This window comes from Vipera berus, assembly GCF_964194415.1.
Source record: "Vipera berus genome assembly, chromosome: 1".
Taxonomy (NCBI): Eukaryota; Metazoa; Chordata; class Lepidosauria; order Squamata; family Viperidae; genus Vipera; species Vipera berus.
Genome location: NC_138202.1, coordinates 286,082,419 through 286,106,953, shown reverse-complemented (window position 1 = coordinate 286,106,953; position 24,535 = coordinate 286,082,419). Strand labels below are relative to the sequence as shown.

General features: G+C 38.9%; 1 protein-coding gene across 1 annotated transcript in view; it reads right to left on the bottom strand.

Moving 5' to 3' along the window:
- DISC1 (DISC1 scaffold protein) overlaps positions 1-24,535 on the bottom strand; it is a gene marked incomplete at both ends in the record, with an annotated part of 176,299 nt that overhangs the window by 35,327 nt on the left and 116,437 nt on the right. The window contains 2 exons of the mRNA XM_081312602.1: positions 589-844; positions 17,751-17,811. Coding sequence (XP_081168728.1) covers positions 589-844; positions 17,751-17,811 — 317 coding nt within the window. The remainder of the gene's footprint in view (positions 1-588; positions 845-17,750; positions 17,812-24,535) is intronic.

Genomic DNA, 24,535 nt, shown 5'->3' with positions numbered 1-24,535 from the left:
AAAGTGGCATGAAGGGGTGGTTCATATCTTGGCCATATTAGAACTTAAGGCTTCCCAATAAGGAACTTCAGACCACAAAGATTCAATTATAGTTTAAATTTGCCAGGAATCTGGGGTGAAGGGAGCAACTGGGAAATTGTTCAGTGGCATAGAAGGGAAGACTGAAGGACAGCTGACTACATGGAAGGCTGAACATAGTGGCTGGTAGGGAAGCATCTGGGATGGCTCTGATTCTGAACTTAGAGTGGTTTGGGTTATCTTATTGCTGTCAACTGAAAGGATAACATGAGCCACAAAACAAGCACACAAAAAATATCGCACAAAGAAGCCACCTCACACTTGAAATAACTCCCCAAATGCACAGTGTTTGCTTGCCAGTAGGATGGCTCCAGGTATAATGATAATCAATGAAAGCCAACATACTGTAATGCATCAAGCATCCCTTTCTCACTTCATCATCTGATTCCAATAAATAATAGATTTCACTTTTTTAGTAGGCTGGCTTGCTCGCAGGCCAAAATGGAACAAGCCTCATCAACACTGAAAAGAATGACTGGAAAACAAAGCAAATAAACAGAAATTTGATACCTCTTTCCTTTCGCAGGGTGTACTTTGGTGTTTCTTGCCAATACGTTGCTTGGAACTATTAACTGAAAAGCAATTTGACTCTTCCCACTTCGAGATTAAAAAGGCATCTTCTATATCCTCTACTTCCTCAGTCTGCCTCTCTTCGCCCTCCGAAACATAAGAGCCATTTTTGTTGAGCAGAAAACCATGGATCAACAGCTGACAAGCTTCTAAGTCAATTTCGCATACTCTTTCTAAAAGATGGCTTCTTCTACAGCTGAAATAAAAGGCAACATAAACAGCAATAATTTGCTTAGATAAAAAAGCTCACGTCTCATATAAAATGTCTTGGGTTTTTTTTTAGGCATTTTGTTTTTACCATTATAAAAACAGTTCTAATAAAGTATTCAGTAGATTTGTTCCCTTGTCAGTTTATTATATTTTTACCCCATATTTATTACTCAGCGTGGTAAATATACCTAATACTCCTTCCTCTTCCTGTGTTCCCCACAACTACAACCTTGCGAGGTGAGTTGGGCGGGTCTATGACAATTCATCACAGCCAACTCACCACAGCTAATTTGCCACAGCCAACTCACTGCAGGGACAACTCCCTGCATGGCAAGAGTTACACTAATATCAAAGAAATGGTGGAAGACAATCATTAAAGAAAGGATGCAAAAGGAGGGACAAAATGAAATGTAAATGGCAAAAATTTAAATATTTATTTATTTTAAATAATTAAATTGTTAAATTGTCCCAGAGCGAGTTGATTGTGGCAAGTTGGCCATGGTGAGTTGGCCACGACAAGTTGCCGTAGTGAGTTGGCTGGAGTGAATTGGTCCACTTCAGAGTTGGGCTGAAAGAATTCACAACATTTAGTTTGGCCTTATTCAAATATATACTTGTCTATGTCATGGTTCTGACAGACAGAGACAAATAAAGCAGAACTCTGAGGCTTGCAAGGTCCTCAAAGAACATGTTTATTGATAAAAAAAAGTATTGGCATGTCAAAAGTGAAACCAAGTCTGAATAGACACATAACAATCCCCAATACAAAGTTAAGAAATCCCACCCCTAAAGCTATGCAAGCTACTACGTTCCCCAATACAACTTCTTGGCGGGCTTTTCAAGAAACGCCCAGCCTGCAGTCCCGGGAGCAGCCAATGACCTTGGTTCCCATGGGAGAAAATCTGTTTAGTCTAGCGAAGCACCTGGTAAACCCCGTTCCCTCTGTGCTATGTGTCAACCGAAAATGAGTAGGGAAAATGGTGTGCAGCCATGCTCATTTTCAGAGTTGACAGTCTATACTCATGCTTCAGAAAAGCATGAAAGTATCCAATTCCAAGAGCAAAAGTACTATGAAGCATGAGTTAGGTATTTTTGATAAGGAGAATTAAGTAAACATTGGAGTCCATCGTAGATATGCAGGATTTATTATAAAGCCAAAGTCCTCTGAAGAAGCCAGTGAGAAGAATGACCCAGTTATTATGATTCAAAAGAATTAGGGACACATAAGAGTACATAGGAATACTCCAGCTAAATCTTGCTAAAATAACTTACGGTAGCCTAGTTTCTTAAATGAGCAAATGACAAATATAAATAATTTTGAAGCTAAGGAAGAATGTAATTATATGGAAGTATCAACTTTAATTTGTTTAATATTTTACATAGTAAGGCTCAGTTCTTTATTACAGTTAGTATCTTTTCTGCAGAATATATATAAATGAAATTTCCTCATTAAGAAAACATGCAGTTGAATTATTTTGGGTATGACTATCTACATGTAAGAGTATCTGAAATTCAGACTAGTACAAGTGTAAAAGTTGGATTTAACAGTTTCAGGACTGCTGAATTGGGTCCTGATGAGTTTGTTCTCCTTTGTTATACCATGCATTTGTGAAGTGGTTGTTTTGTTTCCTTAACATTTCCAAGGCAAAGGGATTCTGCCACTGTAGCAATTGGCTTGCAATTGGAATAGCAATTGGAATAGAGGACTTCTGAAGGGAAGCTGAGTGACTGATCCTCAACATGATCATTGGGTGACAATATTGAAAGAGAATTCAAGCAGAGACATAGATGCAGAATTATCAGATTCAGAAAGATCAGCATGGGTTCTGCTAGATGATGAATAGGGTGGATCTTATGGTGCCGACAAAATCTACCTCAAAGAAGTGCCCTGGAGAAAGGCTGTCTTTGATGTAGTCAGCCCAAGACAGCATTAGGTGGCAGAATTTGAGCCCGCACAAATGTGGGAACTAGACCCTGCAACAAACCCAAACATCTACCTTGCTCCCAGCAGCAGCAGCATCAAAGCCCAACAAGTAGACACACAAGATTAGAGGCACCTTCATATGTTCGCCCTGTAATCATCTGTCAACGATGCCCCTCTGGATTCTAGGTAGGACAAATGGGACAAACTTTATACAAAACAATTAATGGGCACAAGTTTGACATCACAACTCAAAAAAAACCCCACAAAGTAATATCAAAACATTTTAACCTCCTAGAAAACTCTATGAAAGACCTTGAAGTGGCTGTTTTGGGAAAATGGGACTTTAAACACACCGTTGAAAGTTTTAGTGCAGAGAAGAACAACAAAGATGATTAGGGGACTGGAGGCTAAAACATATAAAGAACGGTTGCTGGAATTGGGTATGTCTAGTTTAATGAAAAGAAGGACGAGGGGTGACATGACGGCAGTGTTCCAATATTTGAAGGTCTGCCACAAAGAAGAGGGGGTCAACTTATTTTGCAAATGACCTGAAAGCAGGTCAAGAAGCAATGGATCGAAAGTAATCAAGGAGAGAAGCAAGCTAGAACTAAGGAGAAACTTCCTGACAGAGCAATTAATCAGTGGAACAACCTGCCTCCAGAGGTTGTGAATGCTCCAACACTGGAAGTTTTTAAGAAGAGATTGGACAGCCAGTTGTCTGGAATGGTAGAGGGCTTCCTTCCTGAAAAGGGGGTTGGACTAAAAGACCTCCAAGGTCCCTTCCAGCCCTGTTATTCTGTTTTCAGACAATCTCAGAAGATCTCAACAAACACAGAAGGCTTTTAAGATATTAGAATTGTTAATTGATAATATACTGATGATCTCTCTCAGTTGTAATCTGCATCTGCATAATCAAACTGCTTTCCCTTCTCTCTACCTCAATTTAAATCCTACATAAATTTAGTCTCATGAAGTGAGCCACAACTCGTGAAACCATGTGCCATTTAAGAACATTTGTTAATTTGAAAAGCTGCTACCTGGTTCCTGATTTTTACCACTCTATACACCAATCTCTTCCTATAAATGTCACACATGTGAAAAATGATTGCAACCAGCCTGTTCAGTAAACGCTTGGCAGTTTTCAAAAGAGTCCACTATGTGACCTTCACCAAGGCAAAGAAAGGCACAGTTTATGCCCATACAAGGGAGGAAGTTTACTTCTACTTCACTAGCACTTGTAAAATGTCATGAAGCCAAAAGCTGGAGGCTTTCAAAGGGAGAACAAGTTATCTTGATGAACAGCTCTAAGGAAATTTTGAAATAAAACTGAGAAATCAAGGAGAAAAAGCAAAAATGTTTATGAGGGAGAATCAGTTCAAGGATGAATGTGCTGCATGCTGTGACTGCTGAAGACAGAAAAAGGTTTTGGTGAATCCCCCACTTAGCTGTATGGTTTATGTCAGGATAGGGCTCCCACAAAACAATTTTATAAACAGGTTTTAACTGGAACTCTGAACAGTTGTATAAGCGATGTCTATAAATCACAGAGACCAAAATTAAGTTTTAGTTCCTGAATTAATTCAAGATTCAACCACGTGAAATTAGTTATGTTTGCATGAATTAAACATGGGGGGGGGCAGATATGTTTGGATTTTAATTAGATTTCTTTCCTTCAGTTAATAGGAAAGACCATCTCATTTCTGAGTTGATCAAATTCAATTTAGGTTCTGAAAGTTTTGTGTTTTTTTTTAAATTTGGGAACTTGTAGAACTTGTAGGACTGGAATTTCCTAATGCTTGGTAAAATAAATGTACGCTTGGTTACTCTGTGCAGACACCAAACAGTAGGACTTTATGTTCTATGTATACATGCATTCATTTCATTTAAAATGAATATACTACCTATGCTGAAATATACTACCTGTGCTAGAGTTCTAAGTAACTCAGTTCACAATTAAACCTATTAGTGAAAAGCAGTAAAAGAATATAGAAGCTTTTCAGGGTTGATCCAGTTACTTAAAATATGAAAGCAGCAATGAAATAACAGTGAAGGCTTTTCTAAAAGGTAAGATTTTTACCAAGTTCCTGAAAGCCAGGCATGAGAAAATACTTGGGAAGTATGTCTACAAGAACGTTTCTAAGGTACTCCAATAATTGGTTCGCCCCTTGTTAACCTACTACTGGTTCTTTCAACAAAAGACAACTATAGGGCTGGGGTCCCCAACCTTGGGCACTTTATGACTTGTGGACTTCAACTCTCAGAGCTGAAGTCCACAAGTCCACAAACCTTATTCCTACTATGCTCTTATTTTCTACAACTTCTCTGTTGGCCCAGTATTCCTCTGGAATTGTTCCACCACGAAGAGCTTTCATATAACTCTTTCAAAAGAGACTTGTACTGAGCAGCCCTTTGCATTAAAAATAATGAGAAGGGCTATTAAATCCCATCCTGGAAGCACCACCACACCTAGGGTGACTGTTTGCCACAAAGACGAGAAAATTCCAACATATGCAACAATTTATTGTGAAAACAGATTTCTCTTTCTGCTTTCCATTCGCACCCTGCCTAGTTGCTTCTCAGTGACTGATTATATGTTTTCTCTCTGCTAAAAGTTAAACACATCAACAGCAGTTAGAATCTGCAGTTTCCTGGCTGATAATAAAAAAGCAGTTTCTGAACTCAGGCTGCACAATACAGAAGTACTGAAATCTAAATTGAAATCTAAAAATAGCCTCACAAAAGAGTTAAGAATGGGGGGGGGGAGCTGACATCAATATCTTGAGGGCAGAGCAGCTCCTTGGATTTTATGAGAGGGTACCGATTATGTAACTATTCTTGTTACGTTGGGAAGTGTTCAAGAAAATGGAGGGGAAGAGCAATTTTTCTACTGCTGAATCCAATAATGGATGTTTGATTATGGTTATTAAAAACAACATAGCGCATAATACAGAGCAATAACAAGTCATAAAAAGCATTTCAGCATGAGTTAAGGATTGGAATTAAGCTCAGTTTCTCCCAGGGAGGGGGGTTTTCTTTTCATCTGCCAGACATTTATTTCATCTAGGACACAACTTTAATCACAGCCTGTCATTTTCCTATCAATGTTCAACATCAGTGTGTTATAGTTAAATTATCTCCATGGGAAACTTGAAATGAGAGGCTGCTATAGTTGATTGTTTCTTCTTTGATTTCTTTCTAAGGTGACAAAGCTAAGCTTACAGAGTGGAGTTGTCAGAAGCAGGAAATTAACTAATCTATAAGGAAATCAGCAAGGCATCTTGTTAAGAGCTTACATTATAATTGATTCATTTGATATAGTGCCTCATTTTAAAAGGATATTATCTCATGTACAATATAAAGCATTTCATATTGAACTGCTCTAAGCCTTTCAGAAATATAAATCATAAAATTTCAAAGGGTCACATCCACAGCCAGCTAACTATCTTCATCCCCCAGAATACTTCCATTTGATCGGATCAATCCTTACTATCATTGTCCCTCTCTTCCAAACACAGGCTCATTGTTCTGTGGTCACAGATTATGCTTATTCCTTATTTAGATGTCCTAGGTTACCTTCAGGTTTATTCATAAATGAATGATGAATGAATGAATGAATGAATGAATGAATGAATGAATGAACGAACGCATGCATGAATTAATGAATGAATAAACAAATAAACAAACCATATACAAATCATGAGGTTTCCCCAAATGTGCTACTCTCTTCCTTTTGTGTACAAAGAAAACGGGGGAATCAGAGGACTGATGGGATGGCATTGATAGCATTTGAAAAGCTCAACTAAAATTCTGCTTTTTTTCTTTTGTGGAACTGCAAAACACATTTAGAAGGAGGAGCCAATGGTAATCAGAATGCCCATCCTTGTTTTTGTGGTTAGTGTAACAAGATATTGTTTTAGCTAAAAAAAGACTAGCACTGAGACCGTGTATTTGCTATCTGCCTAGCAGTGTATCTCAATCATGGCAAGTTTAAGATGTGTGGCTGGGGAATTCTGGGTGTTGAAGTCCACACATCTTAAACTTGCCAATGTTGAGAACTACTAGCCTAAATGATTGTGCTTTACTTTTTCCTCACCAGCAAATTTCTGGGTACAAATACTTTTTTTTTCCTCCAAGAGTTGTACTTAGAGGACAGGGTAAAGGGGAAAGGACAGTTAAATCAAAACATTTCCATAACTTCCTTGTACTGGAGTTCTACTGAAACTGTCTTTTTCAATTTCAGTCAAGCACAAGCAGCTGTATCTCATACTAATTTGGTTCCTGTGATTCAGATAGTCAGATGTGAAAATGCTGAGGGCTGCACAGCAATGCAGGGATGATTGTTTGTTACATTTATACCCTGGGGTCTCATAAGACTCTTGGAGGTTTTACAGAAATATATAAATCATTCAAACATCTACAGTCCAGTTAAAAGCATACAAAATCAAAGGATCCAAAAAGTATGCATCAACTTGCAAATGGGAGATTTCTGTTTTTAACTACATTCAGATGGCAGCCAAAGTTGAAACTAACCAGAGTTCTAGTGTGGAGCACACTGCGATTAACTAGGTGAGTAGTGATGATGACATGACTCACTGTACTGAGCTTCTCTTATTCCAAGTAAACCTGCAACTGGTGCATCAGCCAAAGCTGGGCAAAGCTTCTCTCCCCAGCCAAGACTTCAACCTGCTGTTCAGGCAGTAGCCATGAGTCCAGGAACACCATCAAGTCCCAAACATACTCCTTCTGCAGTAGGGCTTCCCCATCAAGAGAGTCTTTGGAATTGCCCAGGCAACAACTCCATCCTGATTCAAAATCAGACTCCCAGACACCAGGACAAAACCTAAGCAGCCTTTCCAGCCTGGCCTGAGATGTAAACCTGAGCATCATCAACATACTGATGACATTGAATCTTCAGTCAATGAATGACCTCACCCAGTGGTTTCACGTAGATGTTAAACAATAGTGGGGAGAAAACCAAATCTTGCCACTCTCCAGAGAAGCTGTCAATGAGTCAAATCATCACCTTCTTCTACCACTGACTGGAATTGGCCATGAAAGAAAAAAAGAAGTTGCTGCAAAACAGTAAGCCCAATCCCTAACCAAGCAGAAGGGTGAGATACTCTGTGCGACTGCAGGCTCTTGAAAATCTAAAGGAATCGCCATCCATCTCCTTATAAAGGTCCTCCACCAATGTGACCAAAGCTGTCTCCATCCTATCCCAGTTCTGGACCCCAAATGAGAAGGAGCCAGATAATGCATTTCATCTAGAGCAGAGGACCCCAACCTTTTGGGCACCAATGGAGAGAGGTTTTTCTGTGGACCGGAGGGAGTGTGGTTTTGTGTGCTGCCTGCATCCTGTGGATGAGGCTTTCCTTGTTTGTGCAGACCGGTTGCTGGCATGCCGTGGCCCGGTACTGGTCCACAGACCGGAGGTTGGGGACCCCTGATCTAGAGTATCCATAAACAATATCCACACTAGCTAGAGATGCTGGAACTTATAGTTCAGCCACAACTGAAGGGTTCTAGGCACTCGGTTTCTCTGTTTTGGAATTGGATATGCTCAATGACTTGGATTTGGCTGAATGCATTTTCTATCCCAGTCATATAAAGATAGTTGCTTCTCCCATGCCATCACTCTGCTAAATATTTAATTCCCCCAGCACGGTCTCACTTCTCATCTTTTCTCATCTCCTCATCTTTCCTGCTATCTTCTCCTATTGGTTTCTTATGATTTATCAATTGTAGTTTGTAACTTATGATTAATGATTGTAACTATGATTATGACCTACGATCTGCTGTTTATATGTACACTGTGAACTTATGCACTGGAGAAAAATTCCTTGTGTGTCCAATCATTCTAAAGAATAAAGAATGCTATATGCAAAAACTTCCTCTCTTGCTTTTAAATTTGCAGTTATGCATTCCTCCCAAATATTTTTTACCATCAGAAATATTGTGTTGCAGGGCATCTCTCTTGGAGCAAGAGGATATGCCAGACGCAATTCTTTGGATTTTTTTTTGAAATATATTTTAAGAACTGTGCATCCCAAAGTACTATATCTTAAGGAAACAGCATTTCTTAGAAGATTTTAAGAAAGATCCAAGCTCAATTCAATAGCCTGGAAGGATAAAGTAACCTTGGATAAGTTTTGAATGAAAGAGTAAAGTAAGAACTGATTGGTTGTGTTTTGCTACTTCATAAACATCAAAGGGATCTGTCAAGGGCAAAGAGTCCTACAATCTGACCTATTTCTTTCTTATGCTGATCAAGAAAAGTTGAAGCTTTGCAAAGAATATATAAGCACTATAGAATCTCTGGCTCTGAAACGGTTTAACGCAGTTTCTTTATTTTCCAGATAATCAATGGTAATACTCCAGGACTTATTAATTTGAGACTTGGGGAGAAAAATATCAAAGACATTATTTTTTAAAAAAATGGGACCTTGTTTTGCTCTCCTCCCAATCATTTCCTGCAGTCAAGCCTGCCAGGATTGTGGGGGTGGGGGTTTATTCACCTACTTTCCTTAGAGGGCAGAATGATTATGGAAAAGCAATCAGCTCTCCCAAGGTCTGGGAAGGAGGGCTGCTTTTCTTGTCTGTCTTCTTCCTGCTATACAATTATAATTCATTGCAGGATCCAATCTGTGTTGGTCACCAGGGCCAGAGATTTAGTTTTCTGAGCTTTGGGACTCGTTCTGGAGCCCATCCTCTGGGAACCTCTCTCTCCCCCAGAATGGGAGATTACACCAGAATGGAACAGTTCCACATTCTCCAAAAATAGCCCACTTCCTGTCTCCTACATCTCCCGATACCCCCATCACCATAACACTTTGGTACACCTGTACACCTCCCAGTGGTAGGATTCAAATATGTGAATAACCGGTTCTCTGTGTGGATGCCGCTTCCAGAAGTCCATTCTGGGCCTGGGCAACAAAAAATTAGCTACCGGTTCTGCCAAAGTGGTGCGAACCAGCTGAATCCCACCACTGACACCCCCTAAAGGTAGTACACACCCCCATTCCAGACTTCCCAGTTCCCAATGTCCTCCATTTCATTCATCCCAGAGAAGCCAAGCACCTGGAACACTTTAGATTTACTAGCTGTCAGTGTCATCAGGGTACCCTGCAACCACCTCCCCACTCCACCCACACAAATACACTCACAATAATCACACTCAATGGGGGCCCTCCTCTGATGCTCACACCATCTGGCTAAAACAGGGGGTAGGCAACTATAGCAACTTTATGACCTTTAGATTTTAACTCCCAGAATGGCTGGCTCAGGAATTCTGGGAGTTGAAGTCCACAGGTCATAAAGTTGCCAGAGTGGCCCGCCCCTGGGCTAAGGGCTCCTTCTTCATTCACACCCTCAGCCCCACCAATCTCTCCTCTGGCTGCTCACCTAGAAAGGAAGAAGCAGAACAATGGGAAACCCACCGTTCAAAATCATCAGCAACTTGGCCAAAAGATGGAGTCCCAAAAAAGAGTTTGTGCCTCCACCAAAGGACCAAGAAAAAAGAGATGTCTACCCAAGGGGAAATATTTTCTCCACGTCCTCTCTCTTTTCACTGAGTGGAAATAATCTTTTTGAGATTTAGGATAATCAACTAACCGCATTATATGGCTTCCCTTCAAAAAAAATGCTATTTATTTTGACTGATACAAATAAAAAGTAGTTTGGACCCTGGAGGAACTGTGATAAGGGATTCAGAATCCATCACTGTCTGGTTCATGAGATACCGTGGAATTCTGTTTCAACATGTGATAAATACAACTGCAGACTTTCAGAAGAAATGACTGAGATATAATTATGATTATCATTATTACTGAACTGATATGATGTCATTTGTAAATAGTTTGAAAAAAGAGGGTGCAACAGAGCTGAACAAATAATTAAGTAAATCACTTATTAATTAGACGGTTTATCCCTCTGCTCTAAAGACCCAGGACAACGAAAGAAGAAGAAAAAGGGGAAAGGGGAAAAAAATCTACCGGTAGATATAATAGTAGCATGTTTTATTATCCTAAGCTCACTATACATCCAGACAGGATAAAAATAACTTTTTAAGAGTTGGAAGTTAATAGCAACACTCAGCACTGCAAATCTTGTTTTTTTCCTCTCAAAACAGTATCAAAATTGATTTTTGTGGGATTCTAGAAAGGCAAAAACAATTACAGGGCACGATTTGTTTATAGAAATCATTACTACAATCCATAGTGATAAGGATTACACAAAATCAAGGCAACAAAAACCTATCAGTGACCACAAGTTATTATAGCTGCATGCCTACTTTTCCCCAGAAATTAATGTTCGTAATATTTATTTGTATAGCATAATCTCCTCATACATAAAGGCACAGTAAGGCAGCATCTTCTATCAGCAATGTAATGTTGTGCCTGTACTTTCAAGGAAAGTGCTCCTAAAGACTCATTTGAATATTATAGTCACATGTAATAGTAGATTAATTATAGCCACATGTAATAGTAGATTAATTTAGACTTATATTTACTCATATTTTCCCTTAGAATATAAAACAAAGCTACATTTTTCATATATTTATTAATATCAGGACTTTGGCCACTATAGGCTAGAATTTGGGATCCATCTTGGACATTTTTTTAAAAAATTAAACTTTGTATCAATAGTTCCGGATATCATGTAAGCATATTCAGATAGCATCCTATTTGTATTTTTTAATCTGATTTTCAGGGAAAGCCTCTTACGGGGCAGTATGCAATAATTATACAGGTAGTCCTCAACTTATGACCACAATTGAGCCCAAAATGTATGTTACTAAGTGGAATATTTGTTAAGTGAGTTTTGTCCATTTTATGACCTTTCTTGCCACAATTGTTAAGTGAATCATTGCAGTTGTTAAGTTAGTAACATGGTTGTTAAGTGAATCTGTTTTCCCCATTCACTTTGCTGATCTGAAGGTCACAAAAGATGATGACATGACTCCGGGACACTGCAGCCATTAATAATTAATGTCATTAATATGAACCAGTTGCCAAGCATCTGAATTTTGATCACATGACCATGGGGATGCCAAAACACTCATAAGTGTGAAAAATGGTCATAAGTAACTTTTTCAGTGCCGTTGTAACTTTGAATGGTCATGAAGCATACTGTTGTAAGTCGAGGACTACCTGTATATCAGAAATAATATATGAGCAAATATATTACATTTATATTTAAAAAAATAAGATAACAATACCATCATTTTTGGACACTGGGCAAATGCTGTAAAAATATTTATCTGACAAAGACACAAAAAATGGTTTTCCTTTCATTCCTGATATAATTTTCTTTATCAAAATGGAAATCTAATCATTATTCATAAAATTATCAAGGGTACCATCCCAAGGAAATGTAGCAAATGCTTAAGACCCTCTGAAAGTCTTATTCCTTTGAGTAATAGAAAGCCCCATAGCAACTATTACAAACTCCTCCTTTTCTTTCTCTCACATCCAGATCTTCAATCTGACCAAACATGAAAAAGTCTACCTCTACTAAGTAACCTTAATAGAAGTTCTTCCAGGCAGGTGATGTGGATGTGTCAAAGACAGATGAGCATTAATAATGGAATCAGCAGGGCAACAAAGATAGCAAAGACCCATGAAAAAAGGCTAATATGATGAAGGCACATGAGCCTGACAAGATGACTTGGCAAAGGTGATTTGGTATGCAGGAGGCCAGCCAAAAAAGCCAAAGAGTTGGGAGCAGTAGGCAGGGGTGTCAAACTGCCGCCCTGCGGGCCAGACGCATCATCCGGAAGCCGTGCCCACCCATTGCCAGCAATGGCAAAACAGTCCCAATACGTCTCACAACATCACGTGACGTCGTGAGTTTGACATGTCTGTGCTAGAGCCATGTGGTAGTCACAATACCAGAGAACCCACGATAGGATGCTGCAGAGTTACAGTGGGAGTTGATTGCTACAGTAGATTCAGTACTCTCTCAAACTGAGTGCCATTCCAAAAACTATCTGGGAAGAATATTGTTATGGCCTTTATGTACAAGAACACCCCCATCTCTTCAGTGTGATCACAACTGCAGCATTCATTCCAACAAACCTATGTCCCATTTTTAAGGAAAATCCATCTTAGGAGAAGGCCTCCTATTCTACCACTTCTTACAATACTAGACAACACGGTACCAACAGTAAAGACATTCAAGTTTCTAGGTTCTATAATACCTCAGGACTTAAAATGGACACCTAACATCAAAAACATTATCAAAACAGCACAACAAAGAATGTTCTTCTTACACCAACTCAGAAAGCTCAGACTGCCAAAGGAGCTGCTGATATAGTGCTACAAAGGAAGTATTGAATCTGTCATTTTCACCTCTATAACTGTCTGGTTTGGCGCAGCAACCAAGCAAGACAGACGCAGACTTCAACAGATAGTTAGAAAAATGCAGAAAAAATAATTACAACCAGCCTGCCTTCCACTGAGGACCTGTATATTTCACGAGCCAGAAAGAGAGCTGTGAAAATATCTACAGGCCTCTCACATCCTGGACATAAACTGTTTCAACTTCTTTCCTCAAGGCGATGCAATAGGGCATTGCAAGCCAAAACAACCAGACACAAAGACAGTTTTCCCCCACCCCATGCTATCACTCTGTTAGACAGCTAATTCCCACAACACTGTCTTATGCCCTGGGATGTCAAACCACCTAGTAATAGTAATTATTGTTACTATTATCCTTTTCATTTTTCCTATTACCTATTTCCTAGCTTCTTATGACTATATCTTTGTTGTTTGTATCTCATGATTTATGTTGATTATTTAGTATCCTATGACTATCATTGAGTGTTGTATCTTATGATTGATTATGATTGTATTTTATAATCATGATCATGATTTATCATTTATTGCTTGTATGTAGACTGAGAGCTTATGCACCGGAGAAAAATTCCTTGTGTGTCCAGTCACACTTTGCCAATAAAGAATTCTCTTCTCTTCTATTCTGTAACAAGCTATCTGTCCTGGTAGAGCTGGAACACTGGAATTATCAGTTCATGCCAAGTTTATTGTGATTTCTACAGAGATTTTAGATACCATTTGCTCTCTGCTTTGGAGTCAGAGTTGAATCCTGGTAACTACAATGACAATTCCATAGAGTTTTCTAGGCAACATTTTGAGGTACTAGATGAATATAACTTCCATTCTTTTTCTGACCGTGATTAAAATGACCAATGTTATACAATTACTTGTAGAATTTGCCAGCAAGGAAGAGCCAATTACACTGTCCTTATTTTAGGTGGCAATCTTTAATATAGGACTATAAGCTATGAATGCCAATTGGCTCAATGCTCGTGGTTTAATGTTTTCATATTCTATGTTTCTTCTATTCAAACTGTTGCATTTTATTTATTGTTTTATTTGTTGCTTTAGTCTATAAGAATAGAATTAAACTAAATTGAATGCAAGGTGCTACAGAATGTTGAATAAACCTACAGCGTCCATCTTAGGTGCCAGCATTGTATTAACCAATTTAAAGTATTAATATTCAGATATGTTTATGTTCGTGTGTGCACACATGGCAAGAGGGAGGGAGGGGGAGATTACAGATTTCAAGGTAAGCAATATAATGCAAAGGACAGAAAAGGAATAAACCAAAGAAAAGCATGAGATACGGAAAAAAAATTAATCCAGTTTATAACATACTATTCACTATACATTTTCAGACCTTTCTATTCATACAAACAATCATTGTTTTCACATCTGCCTTCCTTCAAATTGCAATATTATTTTCCAGTTAGTCTAGCAACCTTTAATTAATATGCATTATAAGATGTCCTTTGGTTGCTTCAAAGTGACAATAAGATATTCTCTATATATTGGTACAGAGAAACCAACACAACAACCTTCCTCTTTTTAAAAACAATATTCATATGAGGAACTTTTAAAAAATGTAAATACCTAGATAATCCTGCTATAAAGGAAACACAACACCAAGAGATAAGCCATTTAAGAGGCAACCAAAGCCTTAAGGGAAGCAACAGAGCTCTTCAAAGCTAGAAGATTAATCTCCACAGGAGTTCCAGAAATGAAATAGAGGAAACAAGCTTTATCTGAATAAGGATTAAATCATAATTTTATTTTCTTACTTTCTATATTTGTGGAACATAAGGACTAGAATTCTTATTGATCTTCAAAGTTCTTGAGAATCTAACAGGAAATTATTTGATATCATGATACAATGAACCGTGGAAAAATTCAGCTGAAAGGGCAGATATAGAGGATTTTCCAGTATTTCAACTTAAATAGATTAAAAAATAATAATAAATCCGGAGCTGCACAATCAGAGGCCTGGGGCCACCCTCTAAAGTACTGAATGTCCTTGAATGTGCCAGAAGAGGAACATGATAGAATACATGACAAGGACTATATTATGTTTGCTCATTTTTAGTTATATGTAAACAAAATGAAATCAAATTTAAATTAAATCATTGGCCCGCCCATTACTTTTTGTATACAGTCACTAGCATGCAACATAGAGGCTAAATATGGGTTCAGCTCATATCTGGTTCGTTGCCAAAGAGTAAACAAGGCATTTCAAGCTTTAACTTATCAAACAATTCACTTCTCTGCATGAAATTTTTAGAAAGTAGGAAGGTTGAGTCCTTTTATATCCTCTATGGATCCAACACTATAAAGCAGCAGTGTCCAACTTGGCAACTTTAAGATTTGTGGGACTTCAGCTCCCAGACTTCCCCAGGCAGGCAGGCTACAATTTGAAATGTTTGTCCTCCTAGTTTCTACTTTTTGACCAAGTCCATATATTTTTTAAAAATCAAGAAACGTTGGGAAAAAGATTATTTTTCATCTATAAACTTTCCAAGCCTGTCAAAGGAATGGACAGTGCACTCAGAGATGGCTGCATCCTTTACAGATTTTGAAATGTACATAAAGAGAAGGACAAGGGGTGACATGATAGCAGTGTTCCAGTATCTCAGGGGTTGCCACAAAGAAGAGGGAGTCAAGCTATTCTCCAAAGCACTTGAAGGCAGGACAAGAAGCAACGGATGGAAACTAGTCAAGGAGAGAAGCAACCTAGAACTAAGGAGAAATTTCCTGACAGTTAGAACAATTAATCAGTGGAACAACCTGCTTCTGGAAGCTGTGAATGCTCCAACACTGGAGACTGGACAGCCATTTGTCTGAAATGGTATAGGGTTTCCTACCTGAGCAGGAGGTTGGACTAGGTGACCTCCAAGGTCCCTTTCAACTTTTATTTTATTATTATTATTATTATTGATCATTGCACAGTCAGCCAGATGTTCAGACTGGATTTGGCATTTTTGTTTACCTATTGAGTCCTTACCAAGGACCTGGGATAGGCAGCATTATTATTATTATTATTATTATTATTATTATTATTATTATTATTATTATTATTATTATTATTATTATTATTATTATTATTATTATTATTATTATTATTATTATTTGTTCTAGCTTTGTGCTATTTATGCACTCTTTTTTTCCTATCAGACACAAGTATCTTAGTTTTTAACACACTAATTTTCAGATTCAGTATCCAATATCATGTAAGTTATCTTCACATTTACTGCAAACAATTCAGGTTTGCAACAACAGAACATGATCTGTCAACAACAAAAATACATTCAAGTCCCAATCAATGTGCCTCCAACATCACTATGAGCATTCTTTACATATTTATCCAGAAACATATTAAACAACTAAAGGGACATCACATATCCTTATCCTATTTCCTGCTCAGTGTTAAACCATTTCCATTTATTCTCATCTATAATTTCCTTCTATGACTTCTGGTTTTACAGAATAGTTTGAGATACGATTAAAGAAAAGGTTACCAATCTGGGGTATATGAAGTGGAGAGGGGGTCAGAAAAGTCAAGATAGTGGTCACAACTATTATGTCGTGGGCTCTGGTGAGCAGGAATGAAGACACACAGCTGAGTACAGAGAAACTCATTCTTTTATTTAAGCTGGAACTGTACTGGGGACTTGGGGTGCACCTCGCCACAATATATAGCCAAACCCTCTGGTAGCAACCAATCAGATTGAACCCATGCTTGCCGCCCAAGGTTGGCCAATTGCAGGACTGGAGACATCCTGTCTGGGTTGCTGGAGAGCTGTTAACTCTCCAGCAACACACGTGGTGAGGTACCAAAAGCCCAGTACATAACAACAACCATGTGTTCAAAGCCTCACAGAAAAAAGTCATGGGGCTTTGACCATAGGGGTATGCCACTATATTAACCTTTTTTTACTCCACCAAGGACACCCTTGTTACCAGCCCTAGTCAGACCCATCTTTCCTGTTATTGGAAAGGAAAGTATCAGTCTAGTACGTCACATTTTGGACAGTACACCACAAATGCAAGCAAATTCCAATTTTACCACAAGCAATTTCCTGCTACTCTGGAATTTCTCCATGTTCTACCAATGTGGAGGTCCATGTGGTATATCAACACATTCTCTGGATACATAAAGGGAATTCATAATAATGACATTTGTTGTCCCAAATACCTTATAGCAGAAATAAGCTATCATAGTATGTACACAAAACTAGAGGTCTTCAAAACTCCACCATCAACATTCAGTAACATAACCAGCTAATTCTCCATGGACTGGGGTAGAAAATCATATCAAATAAATAAGTTAGTTTTCTGAGAGGTTAACCTTTCTATAAGAGAGGGAGTAAAATCCATCATTCCAATTAAAAAATGAAAATGAAAGAAAAGGGCAAGTCAAGATCCCTGGCCCACCTATTCTGAAGAATTTCTAATGTGCTAATCCTCTGATACCCCCAGTGAAATATATCTTAATTTAGGGATTCAAACTAATTCCTTAAATTATATCCTGTCCAAGATAACTAAACACATAAATAAACAACATAAATGCCCAGGAATCAGACAGCACTGAAAATATTTTCTAAAAATTTGAAAGATCCCAAGAATGCCTTTACCTTTGCAGTTTTTCTTCTAACACTTCCATGTACTTGATAGTGTTTTCTTTCAACTTTTTCTCTGTAAGACAAACATGATTTTTTTTTTCACTGAGAGAAGAAAGGAAAAAAGGTATAACAAATTTTACAGAAATTGTTTGGAGAATTTTACTTATTTTGCTCCAAATGAAATTTGGTTCCATTCAATTTTCAGATATGAAATCAAAGATGTGTTCTTTAATAAGAGTTGCATTCAGCACCATGGGTGGCTATGTAAATTTGATGAATGAATAAATAAGTCTCTCAGAAATACCCAGCTGCTAAACACTAACGGTAAAGATTTCCCTGTCAGTTGTGTCCGACTCTAGAGTGCTCATCTCGTTTCTTGGCCAAGCGAGTCAGCATTGTCTAAAGACAATTTCCATGGTCACATGGCCAGCATGGCTATATGCCAAAGGTACATGGAATGCTGTTACCTTCCCACTGAAGTGGTACCTATTAGTCTACTTGTATTTGCATGCTTTCGCATCACTAGGTGGGCAAGAGCTGAGGCTAGTAAGGGGAACTCACCTGTTGCGCGAAGCTCAGTCTTGAACCCGGGCTGTCAGCTCTTCAGCTGACAAACTCAGCATCTTTAATCACTGAACTATCGCACCCCCTTCTAAACACTACAAATGGAATAAGATTCTTCGAAGATGGAGAATTGTCACAGGTTTTTTTGAAACTAGATCCAGTTTGGGGGACGCAAGACTCAAGAGAGCCATCAACAGCAAAAGTCTTTAAACAACCAGGATGTAGTTCTCCCAACGGTCTGAGGAGATATTGTGTGATTGCAAACTGTCCAACATACAGAACTGCACCAGAACATATAGCTCTAACTCTGAGTGTCTGTTACTGTCTCAGTCTATATTCCCTCCTGTTGCTAGTAATTCTACTTCACTAGACTGATCATTAGAAACACAACTTGTGCTAGGCTGCACCCCACAGAATTACTAACAAGGTTTTCTTCCTTCAAATCCTGTGTTGACTCTTAATTTCTCTCTCCAGAGGTTTTTCTGCTTCCTTGATAGATTTGCTTCTCTGCTTCTTTCCTCCTGACCCTTCCTTCTCTTAGAAAAAAACTTCATTTGTTTTTGTTTTTTTTCCTGCTTTCTGGCTGTTTTGTAGCAAGAAGTACACATACCTGTTTCACAGCAAAGTTTTTATAGGCAGTTCTGTTGGTGCTAACAATGGGGAAAGGGCTCAGAAGGAGAGCTGAAGGCCAGCAATTGTCTGTGCAGCCTGCTCCTCCACAAGAGCATTCATGACAAGGTCTTTAAATATTTGTTTATAGAAGGACCTAATTACTGGTTGTGGTGGCCTGAAAAGAGTAAAGTGAATAAATCCTATTTTTATAATAATCTTACACCCCAGAGACAGAGACATCCTTTACACAGATAAGGCTTTAAGATTTCAGCATTTGTTGAATTTAAACCCCGTTTACAAGCAGCTATGTAAAGCAGCGTACATGGAGAAATTGGTCCATAACACCTACGGTCCAATAACATTGCAGAGATGCCCTCACTTTAGGAACACAACCTGTGTGAAAAAGAAACATCCACTCCGTATAAAAGACAGAAAATGAAAAAAAAACCTAAAACATTGGATGGATTACCACATCCAAGTGGGGTTTCTCCATTAATCAGGCTGATGTTTCTGACAGAGGGAGACAGAATTATTAAGATCGGCTTTTCTTTCTCTAGCTTCTGGTGATCAAGAGACCTGGTCCTTAAGATACTTCAGTTTGGTTTAAATATTCTCCATTTCTTGCTTATAGGAAGTATATGATCTAATTTAGTTTGAAAATGCTTATATCATGCTTCCTCTAGGGCAGTGATGGCGAACCTTTTAGAGACCGAGTGCCCAAACTGAAACCCAAAAACCACTTATGTATCATCGGGTGACGGATGGGCATGGCCCTTTAGGTCGGTGTGGTCCATTGGGTGGGCGTGGCTGCAGTGGTAACGGCAGACTGGGTGGGACTAAAAAATTAAATCAATCAATTCCAACTTTGTGAGAACTTTTTTTTTCCCCACAAGAAGTTGAAATTGATTGATTGAACCTTTTTTTTTTGCACATGGTGGTGTAGGCCTAAAGTGAAAAGGTTTTATAAAACCCAGCTGAAGGCCTAGGACAGGGGTGATGGCATGCGTGCCCACAGAGAGGACTCTGTGTGCCACCTGCGGCACCCATGCCATAGGTTCGCCACCATGGCTCTAGGGGCTAGAGGAAATCTATCCATCTTGGTCCATAGTCTGCTAATGTAAAAGGAAAAAAAAATCACATAAAATGTTTTATATGAGGCATATCATCTTTACACCAGAGTTAATGTATATTTAAATTGCCCCTACTTATTCTAAATGTTCTTCTATCTTCCAGAATTCAATCCAGGACTGTAGAATTACTGTGATGTGGCAAGAACATAATGGCTTCCTTGAATTTCATGGCACATAAAAGTTAAAAAAAAAAGTAAAATTTTCTACCTGTGTTCATGTTTAAATAGCAAACACTATCAATCACACATGTGATAAATCCTTTGATAATACGACAGCTTTATGCTCCAGCTTTCATTCCTCTCTGCCCTGATCTCATCTTTATATGGTCCTGCAGCATGACATAACACTCTCCTTCATTCTAATGTACAACAGCAATAATCCAGTAACTGGAGAAAAAAAGGGGGCTCTTCTTCATAATGATTTTGCTTCTAACTAATGTTTCAATATATTCTATTACATGAATGATAAACCCTAGTATCAATTTCTCCTGCTGTGCTAGCTGGATTTTAATTGGATATTATCTGACATAGTAATTCTTGCTTTTCACAGTTGTGTCCTATTCCCTATGTGCAGTTTTACAATGTCCTTGAAGCAGATAACTTAATAAATCAGCAGTACTCAGTGACAAAAAGGAACCAGGTATGAAACCATCATTAAGCAAAAGTAGGTCAGCTAAAAAAAACCGCCCCAGAAACATAAGCATGACATACACAGAGTTCCATCAAATGTTTTATCAAAACTAAAATGACAAAGAACATCATATGATTCTCTCACATCACAGGGAATAGGTCTAAAGCCCTTTAAAATACCAGCCACATTATTTCCCACCCACAATTTGAAGAAAATACTACAAATATATATCAGGATTTTCCTTATGTTTAGATTGACTCCAAGCTACTGACATGAAGATTTAACTGAATACAAGTCAGTGGCCATTGCTCAAGGAAAGGAAAGTATAGGAATGCAACATTCCTAAATCAAGCCACAAAAATAATAATACAATCGTGCTACAAGTTGGGCAAGAGAGAATTATGCAACTGCACTTTATGTACTGTATATGTCAAAAGATTTGTTTTCCTTATCCGTTTGTGCTCTTGTCCCCAAGGTTGATGTGCTCAGCCTATCCATATAAATATTATACTTACTAATGGAAGGAGATAATACATTTAATAAAAACCACCCTTTGTAGACACACAATATGCTTCTAGCAGTGCCTTTTTTATTCTTATCATTTTTTGGAAACAAGACTGTAATGCTGAAAGCACCATGTATAGAAGAAAGGCAGCCAGACCAATACACATCCTCCCAGCATATATTTGCTAATAATTGTACTGTCATTATAGACCAATACTTCTGGAGGATATTAATTCAGGGAAATCTGCTTTAAAATGTTATGAATTATTCCTATAGTTCTAAAGTGAATGGACCCATGGGTGTCCTCCTAGATTCACAGCTCTCCTTGGATGATCATATAGGAGCTGTGACTAGGGGGGCCTTCGCCCAGGTTCGCCTGGTGCGTCAGTTGCAGCCCTATCTAGACCGGGATGCCTTGCGCACAGTCACTCATGCACTCGTGACCTCCCGTTTGGACTACTGCAATGCTCTCTACATGGGGCTGCCCTTGAGGACTACTCGGAGGCTCCAGCTGGTGCAGAATGCAGCCGCGCGAGTGGTGGTGGGGGCTTCCCGATACTCCCATGTAACACCTCTACTCCGTGAGCTGCATTGGCTTCCGGTTGCCCTCCGGGTAAGATTCAAGGTGCTGGTTACGACCTATAAAGCCCTAAATGGCATGGGTCCGGGTTACTTACGGGAGCACCTGCTGCCGGCATCAACTTCCCTTCGTCCAGTGCGCTCCCACAGAGAGGGCCTCCTTAGGGTGCCGTCACTCAAAGAGTGTCGACTGGTGGCCCCCAGGGGGAGGGCGTTCTCTGTGGGCGTGCCAGACCTTTGGAACCATTTACCGGTGGAGCTCCGGATGGCTCCCGACCTTCGCTCCTTCCGACGTGACCTAAAAACATATTTATTTGAACAAGCCGGCCTGGTCTGATGGGTTTAGGGGTATTTTAACGTTTTGTATTAATTTATTGAATTGGGCTGTTGTATTTAATATTTTTTAATTTTTATATATTGTATTTTATTGTATTGCCCTGTACACTGCCCTGAGTCCTTCGGGAGAAGGGCGGTATAAAAATTAAATTAAATAAATAAATAAATAAATGTGAATACACCACAGAACCTGTCTTGTATCAATAGCAATCACACTTACACTTATATACTGCTTCACAGTGCTTTACAGCTCTCTCTAAGCAGTTTACAGAGTCAGCATATTGCCCCCAACAATCTGGGTCCTCATTTTACTAACTGTGGAAAGATGGAAGGCTGAGTCAACCTTGAGCTGGTGAGACTTGAACTGTACCTTATAAGATAAGCACAAGACCCCAGAACAGGCCAAGCACTGTATTTCCAAACATGCTAGTGCAGGGATGTCAAACTCACAACGTCACGTGATATGTCACAATGTATCACAACTTTTTTGCCATTGCCAGTAATGGGATGGGCGCGGTTTTGCTATGATGCCATGGGCCGGCAGTTTGCTACCCCTGTGCTAGTGCAAGAATAATCTGGTGCTTGAGACAAAGCAGATAAGCTTGGTCTGTATTTCCAGATTCCTACTACTCTTCTAGGAGTATTGCAATAAGTTCAAAAACATTGTGTGGTATTCACAAGCATACTGTCTCTTACGGTTTTTGTTCTAGCTTTAGGCTTCATTCAAGATTGTTAATAAAAACAATCTGTTTTCCACAAAAAAAGATTTAAGGTGACTTTCAATAGTGAAGGCTAATACAACTGAAATTATGATTATATGAAACAGATGAGGAGTGGTACTAGTTTCTTAAGGAGCATAAAAGAGAAATATTAACACTGTAGGACAGAAGCCAAAAGTGAGCTACAGTAAGAATGCCCCTTTTTCTTTATGCATACCACTAGATCATCATCAAAAGTTTTAAAAAACTACCACACAGGCCTCAAGGCATGTTTCCTTCTCCAAATGGCACATACCCAATCACAAAAATTAAACAAATTGACCCAAATCTGATAAAATTATAAACTATGAGGAACTTGTGATTATATCCTTTCTTCTACTTTTAAAAATTAGGTTTGAGATTTAAAAATTGTTTTGAGATCTACTCAAGAGATTACCAGTTCTAATGGTCTCTGGACCACAGGCTGAAAATTAGCGAGCTAGAGAATCTTTGAAAAACAGGTGATGATTGCCAATGGATGAGAAAATTGTGCTCCTTCTCTCCCCAATGTTCATGTATTCAGTTATATTAAAGTCTAACGGAAAGCTGCACTTGTCCAGTATATGCATAAGCATGAATACAGGTGTTGTGTATCCTGGAAACATCTTTCTTAGAATCCTGAATCACTAAGCTTCAAAACAACATCACTCTCCTTCAGAATTCCAATTCAATAAGTGGAGCTTGAGAGATAAAGCTGCATGTACAGAGATCAAATTGCCAACATACGCTGGATCATGGAGAAAGCTAGGGAGTTCCAGAAAAACATCTACTTCTGCTTTATTGACTATACTAAAGTCTTTGATTGTGTGGATCACAACAAACTGTAGTAAGTTCTTAAAGAGATAGGAGTACCAGACCATATGCGGGTCAAGAAGCAACAGTGAGAACTGGACACGGAACCACTGATTGGTTCAAAATTGGGAAAGGAGTCCGGCAAGGTTGTATAATGTTGCCCTGCCTATTTAACTTATATGCAGAGCACATCATGATAAAGGCAGGGCTAGATGAATCGAAAGTTGGAATTAAGATTGCCGGGAGAAATATCAACAATCTAAGATATGCAGATACCACTCTAATGGCAGAAAGTGAAGAGGAACTAAAGAGCCTCTTGTTGCAGGTGAAGAAGGAGAGTGCAAAAGTTGGGTTGAAACTTAACATTAAGAAAACCAAGATCAGGGCATCCAGCCCACTCAATTTCTGGCAAATAGATGGGCAAGAAATGGAGGTAGTGTTTTCCTGTGCTCCAAGATCACCGCATATGGGGACTGTAGCCAAGAAATTAAAAGACGCTTGCTCCTGGGGAGGAAAGCCATGGCAAATGTAGACAGCACACTAAAAACCAGAGACATCACCCTGTCAACAAAAGTGCAAATAGTCAAGGCTATGGTTTTCCCAGTTGCAATGTATGGCTGTGAAAGTTGGACTATAAGAAAGGCTAAGCATCAAAGAATTGAGGCCTTTGAACTATGGTGCTGGAGAAGACTCCTGTGAGTCCCCTGGACTGCAAGGCGATCAAATTGGTCAGTCCTAGAGGTGATCAACCCTGACTGCTCTTTAGAAAGCCAGATCCTGAAGTTGAAACTCAAATACTTTGGCCACCTAATGAGAAGGAAGGGTTCACTGGAGAAGAGCCTAATGCTGGGAAAGATTGAGGGCAACAGAAGAAGGGGACGACAGAGAATGA